Genomic DNA, 6,795 nt, shown 5'->3' on the forward strand with positions numbered 1-6,795 from the left:
CCCTTCCCTCTCTTCTCTCCCACCTCTCCCCACCTTACAAAAAAGATAAAATAAAATAAAACTATTCGAAGATATTCTATTGTACTTCCAGCAAGGAGAAAAGTGAATCAAACTAAGATAAGCCACCTTTCAAGTTGTTAGCCAGTTTCTTCAGTAGGGACTGAATGTCATGGAGATATGCCATGCTTTGTACTAGTTGTACTACCCTTCTACTCAATTACATCTAATATAAATACATAAAAAGTATTCCAAATACAACCAGCTTGTAAATCATCTTTTCAGACTCTAATGCTTAAACTTCTCTTAATTTTATCACTTGATATCCTTTACTAAAAGATAAGAAAGCAAATGCAACAATGCTAAATCAGAACAAACTAGGTATGAGAGGAGAAGTTACCATCCCAGCTGTTTTCCTTTGTTCATCATTTTGATATGAATCAACAGCATATGCTTCAAGATATTCGATTCTTCTCCTGATTTTCTCGTCATCCATCCATGAAGATTTAGGAGGTTTATCTTGTGAAGCCATTGATTTTGCCGAGACCAGCAATTTTAAAAACTCCTGAAGTTCTTTCTCAGCAGCCTCCTTTGCAAGCTTGCTTCGGATAAGGTCCTCAACCTGCCTTTTCAGAAAAATGATTTTTAAGAAATATTAGCGCATGCAGGCATCTCAGAATAACTAGTAAAACAAACCAAAAGATTGTACAACACTGCCTCTTACACTAGAAAGCACCATCTTCCTAATTCACAGTTTAATGAATCAGTACTTTAAATGATTTAAAATCACAAGGGAAAAAAAGACCATTTATTTTGTGCTTGTTTGGGCATCATTATTTTGATAAAAAAAAAAGATCTTTTTTTTCAATGAAAGAAGATCTTTTTTTTATTTTTTAGCATATTTGGCAAATTTCTAGTAGTAAAAGTAAAAGTACTAGAAAAATTTAAAAAAAAAAACATCTTTTTTGAGAAGCTGCAATTTACATCTTTTTTTTAAAAGATCTTTTTTCTTTAAAAAAAAAGATGTTTTTCATGTAATAAATAAACAGATCTTTTTGCATGAGATATCCGAACATAAAATTATTTTTACTTTTCCATAAGATTTTTTAAAAAAAGATGACTCGAAAAAAGATATTTTCTTAGAAGCTCACCCAAACAAGCCCAAAAAAGATGTTTTTATTTTTTATTTTTCTAGTGCTTTTATTTTTACTATTAGAAATTTGCCAAACACACTAAAAAATAAAAAAAAGATCTTTTTTCATTGAAAGAAAAAAATTTTTTTATCGATTTAATGACGCCCAAACAAGCACATAGTAGCACTACTACTCACTACATCTCCATAACTACAAAAAGTAACTTGCACAACAAGAATGGAAGAAATTTTGTAGGATTAGGGATACTCCTTAACCAAAAGGAGAAATACGGCCAGCAAAGAAAGGACCAAAATGCCAAATCCCTCAGCCTATCTATTAGAGAAACCTCCTTGAAAAGAGTGTACATAATACACATAGCAGCCAAGGAAACCCCCTTTGAAACATAATTCACATGGAAAAATGCAAAAGTTACAATGACTGGTATATTCATGAAACCAGAAAACATAGCATGTGACACCTTACGGAAAACTCCTGCAGCTAAAGAAAAACTCCACTAACTTGCCATTAGTATAGGCTTACACTACTAAGCCATGATTCAATTTGCAACAAGTTCAAAACAAGCAAACTGTAAGGTTCTTCCTGGAGCACAAGTATAACTTAGGAAATGAGGAGTGAAATCACTAACATATATAATGAACAGTACTTTCTCTTTTGAAAGCTTATCTGAATATGAAAGTAATACGTCTACCTGTTCACTTGGGCGGGGTCCATATATTGAACGAGAACCTTTTGTCTCCAGCACAGTAAAGTATATTTCATCCCTTGACAGCAAAAGATGAGTAGAATAGCTCTCAAGAGGTTCAGCACTACCAAAAATTATCTACAGAATAAGCAGCATAAGAGAGGATATAGGAAGCATACTAACATCGAATTCAAAATAATAATACCTTAGCTAACTCTTCAACTGTCACAGATTTATTCTTTTCAAGGAGCTCAACCCAAGCAAATTCAAGTAGTGATGGATCCTGCATCATATCATCCAATGTATTACTTATCAACAGAAATAAAATGTTATGGAATCGGAATTTGTTGCCATCCTATTGTGAAACTGACCATGTTATCCTGAACTTTCTTAATAAAATCTGCAATATCTGCTTGGTCGAAATTGTCAATCCCAGGGACAATATATGTCACCTGTTGTGGCTTGATGGAAGAAGTGGCACCATTCTTCAGCCCAATAAAAATAGAGTCAGAATAGACAAACACTAGCAATATTTAGCATTTACAAAAATGCAAAAGTTCTAACACCTAGCAACCTATTAAACATGCCGCATTATGTTGTTTCTACAAGAACCTGATCAGAAACCATCCAATTCTTCTTGCCATCACGTCTCTGAGCAACTGCTAACAACATCCTATCAGAATCCTTCTTGAATTCCAAAAGCAACCCCTTCTGCAATGAACGGCTCACAAGTCTATCTTCAACAAGTTCTTCATTCAACAAACCCATGCTGTCAAATAAAATTACAATCAAGACAGTAACTGACACAAGGTCAAAGCTAGGAAACCACAAGTAAAACTATATATGAAAATTTAAAAGACTTCTTTCACTTGGGACACGTATTTGATACCAAACCCCAATAACATTTTTTTACCTTGAATCCAAGAACTAAACAAAAGGGAGTAAGAAATACACACACACACACACACACACAAAAAGAAGAACAATTTCCAACTTGTTGGAGGGTAGAAGATGGCAAAGATTGATATTTAAAAATATCAATTCAAAATTCAACCAAAAATCCTACTTAGTGTTAGCAAATAGCTATAAATACATTTCTAGATCTTAATAAGGATTTGGGTATAGTATACTTTTTGTCACTAATGTTTGCGATTTTTTTCAAAAATACCACTAACGCTTAGTTGCATTCAATTTTGTCCCTAACATTTTTTATTTTTGCCAAAATTACCCTGGACATTAACTCCAAGTAAAATATTAGGGACAAAATTGAAAACTTCTGGGGATAGTTTTGACAAAAATAAAAAAAAAAACGTTAGAGACAAAATTGAAAACGTTAGGGATAAAACTGAATAAAACTAAACATTATGGGTATTTTGAAACAAAGTGCAAACGTTAGGGACAAAAAATATACTTTATCCTAAGAATTTTTTTTTTAAATATATGTTACATATTAAATACAACAGCTAAGGTTCCTAAACTAACATATCATGCACCAAAGTCCAAAACCCCAAAACATCATGAAGCTTATGTTAAGACGTTTCCATTTCACCTTCTAAACTTCCTACTCAACTCAGCTTGAATATTCAATGACTTCAGCTTTGAAATCCTATGCTATTTTCAAACCAAACATAACAAATATCTATCAATTATTGTGTACTAATAGATAAATTCCTCTAAAATGAATTTGTATTGGTGTGTATCCACTCTTAGATCAATGTTTTAACTCAGTAAAAGTTTTTACTTTGTTTTGGCTTCTATGGTTGGGTGTCTTGTGTTGGAGTGGCCTCTCATTTATCTAGGTGTTCCACTGGGAGGCAATCCTAGATCCATTTCCTTATGGGATCCTGTCGTTGAGAAGATTTCTAAGCGCCAGGAAATTCAGAAAGGGGCCTATTTTTCTTTAGGTGGTAGTATCACTCTCATTTAAGCATGCCTCTCCAGTATTCCTCTTTACTTCGTCCATTTAAAATTCTAGTAAGAGTGGTCAACACCATTGAAAGGATTATGACGAACTTTCTTTGGTGTGGTGCTTTGGATATGAAGTGGGATCACTTGGTGAATTGGGAAGTTTGTTGTCCTAAAAAGAAAGGAGGCTTGGGTCTTGGCAATATTGTGTTTAAGAATATTACTTTTGGTGGCAAAATGGCTATGGCACTTTCCTTTAGAATCCCAATCTTTATGGCATCAAACTATCAGAAGTAAATTGGCTAAAAGTGGCTTAGAAGGGATCAATATTGACCCAACTTATCTCTCAGACATAGCATCTCTGGCTGGATGTCAAATTCTGGAATGACCTCTTGTTTTATCTGGGTGTTCCTTTAGGTGGGACCCTACTTCAACCTCTTTCCTGGGATCCTGTTGTGAAGAAGATTTCCAAGCATCTTCGTGTTTGGAAAGGAGCATATTTCTCATTAGGAGGAAGGATCACTCTTTTTCAATCTTGCTTATCAAGTATCCCTCTTTACTTCCTATCTTTGCTTCATATACCACAGGGAGTGGCTAAAACCATTGAGGAAAAAATGAGGGATTTCCTTTGGTCTAGTGCTATGGGCTTAACATGGGATCATTTGGTGAGTTGGGAAATTTGTTGTCTACCAAAAAAGAAGCAGGATTTGGTCTTGGTAATCTACTATAAAAAAACATTAGCTTGGCAACAAAATGGCTAATGGCGTTTTCCTTTGGGACCACATTCTCTTTGGTATAACGTTATTAGAAGCATGTATGGATTGAACAGAAATGAATGGATGCAAATCTTGCTTCACATGCTACTCTAGCCCCTGGAAATTTGTTTCTAATGGTTATGCTACTTTGATATCTTTTCTTTCTTCAAAAGTAGGGGATGGATCTCACTTTCTCTTTCTGGTAGATTATTGGCTATGAGATGCTCCTTTTAGTTCCTCGTCTTTATTGCTTATCAGTTTTACATAACATTCCTATTAGGGATTTCTATTCAATAAGGGATTTTCCTATTCTTGGAACTTTCACTTTAGAAATCTTAGTGATGGTGAGCCCATTGAATTAGGTAACCTTTTTAGTCTACTTGAAATGCCCCTTTATCTTCTACTCCTGTCAAAAGATTATGATATCTTGATTCATCGGGTCAGTATACCCGTAAAGTTTATTTTCAATCTCTATACCAACCCTTGATAAACAAATATTGAAATCTAAAGCTCCCTTTAAAGTCAAAATTCAAATCCTTTATTTGGACTGCTATGCCTAACAGAATTAACGCCAATAACAATTTACTAGTCAGAAGACCTCATATTCACATAAGGCTATATCACCAAATGTGTGTAATGTATTAGGGATATTCAGAAATGGTCTGACATTTGTTTTTACATTGTCCTATGGCTGATTCTTTGTGGAGTTCTTTGTTTGGAATGTTTAGAGAATCTTGGGTTTGCCCAGTGTGCCCCGCATCACTAGATCAGTTTCTTTTGATGAGGTTTGCTGATTTTGGGAGAAAGAAAGAGGCTAAATTTTTGTGGCAATGTGCAATATATTCCACTATTTGGAGTATTTAGCTAGAAAGCAATCACAATCTACACACTTTTAACAATAGATTCGCAAGAGAAGTTGCTATTTGGGATAGAATTAGGCGTTTAGTATCTATATGGTGTAAAGCATATGGTTTTACAGAGGACTTTCCCTCTTGGACATGATGAAAGATTGGAAAGCTACAGTTCATTGAAGTTTGTGGTCTTATTTGTATTTCCTTTGGTTTGGAGGAACTTTTTTCCTCCACTCCTTTGTAGTGTTCCATCAATACATTAATGAAATTCTCTCTTCTATAGATAAATCCCTTTTTTTTTTGCTTTGCTTTTATATAAGGGAACTCTTATCCCCAATTTGTATTATCCTTCTCCGAATCCTAATGAAATTCTTCTTTTATCCCAAAAATAAAAAATAAAAATAATATGTAAGGTGCATACACCCTTGGTAGCTGCCACCTTAGTCAGGGGACTATTATTCGCATTTGATCATTATCTTATTTTTTTAAGTCCACAATACTGGTGCAGACAATTCAAGAAGTAGATAGTGTACTCTCTAGTCTTCAGCATCTGATTTGAATACAGTAATACTTTTATTATGATCTCATCCAATTATATAGTCACATCCAAACATGATGAAGACTTAAGAGTGCAAAATCTAGTCCACTTCACTCCTCAGATTTCTTTGTCATTTCGTTAAAGAAAACGTTTATTGAACAAGTATTTAATTCATCGCATTTCATGACAACCACCATTCTAGTACCGTTCCCTTATCATTTACAGTACTCTTAAGCATAACTTAATAATTAGGTAAATCCAAACACACAGAAGCGAAAAATGAGGCAAGGGTTTTTACTTGGAAGCAGCGGAGATTCTATTGTTGCGGCGTTTCCGCATGGCACGGAGCTCTTCCATGACGCTGTCGAAGAGAGTGTAGACGGAGCGGCGTTGGAGAAGGCAGGCGCCATAATTGGAGGAGGGCGGCCGAGGGACGAATGCTGGGGATGAGGAGCAGCAGCAGCAGCGGAGAGTGCGGCGGCAGGAGGAGGAGGAGGAGGAGAAGCGGAGAGGAGGAGAAGATGAACGGAAGAGGAAGCAGGTGTTCACTGCTCTAACCGCCATGATAACGGTTAAGAGGTGAAAGAAGAGTGAAAAGAGAAGAATAGCAAGGCTCAGAGCATTTAGCAATTGGGGATGTAGTAGAACTTCAATGGATGGACTTGGCGTTTGGACTATTGCTGGCTTGTTGCTTCTCCTTTATGAATTTATCTTCTTCCTTTTTCAGTTTTTCTACAATTTTTTTTTTTCTAAAACAATATTTTCCTTTTGATTTCCAAGGATATCTAGTGTACAATTTAGTTTCTCTGATTAGATTATATTTTAGTCCCATAATTTCAAGAAAATTATTTTATACTAACAAAATTGTTAATTGTAAAAAAGACAAAGTTAATCATTTAATTTTTATAATTAA

At 34.9% G+C, this 6,795-nt stretch overlaps 1 protein-coding gene across 1 annotated transcript in view; it reads right to left on the reverse strand.

Annotated features, from left to right (window-relative positions):
* Nucleotides 1–6,576, reverse strand: part of LOC107625579 (ribonuclease II, chloroplastic/mitochondrial) — a 12,985-nt gene extending 6,409 nt beyond the window's left edge. Inside the window, exons 1-6 of the mRNA XM_016328254.2 lie at nucleotides 6,181–6,576; nucleotides 2,446–2,602; nucleotides 2,205–2,318; nucleotides 2,039–2,116; nucleotides 1,840–1,971; nucleotides 398–619 (exon numbers count right to left, since the gene is read on the reverse strand). Of these exons, the coding sequence (XP_016183740.1) occupies nucleotides 398–619; nucleotides 1,840–1,971; nucleotides 2,039–2,116; nucleotides 2,205–2,318; nucleotides 2,446–2,602; nucleotides 6,181–6,446 (969 nt within the window). The 5' untranslated portion in view covers nucleotides 6,447–6,576. The remainder of the gene's footprint in view (nucleotides 1–397; nucleotides 620–1,839; nucleotides 1,972–2,038; nucleotides 2,117–2,204; nucleotides 2,319–2,445; nucleotides 2,603–6,180) is intronic.

This window comes from Arachis ipaensis, chromosome B02 (assembly GCF_000816755.2).
Source record: "Arachis ipaensis cultivar K30076 chromosome B02, Araip1.1, whole genome shotgun sequence".
NCBI lineage: Eukaryota > Viridiplantae > Streptophyta > Magnoliopsida > Fabales > Fabaceae > Arachis > Arachis ipaensis.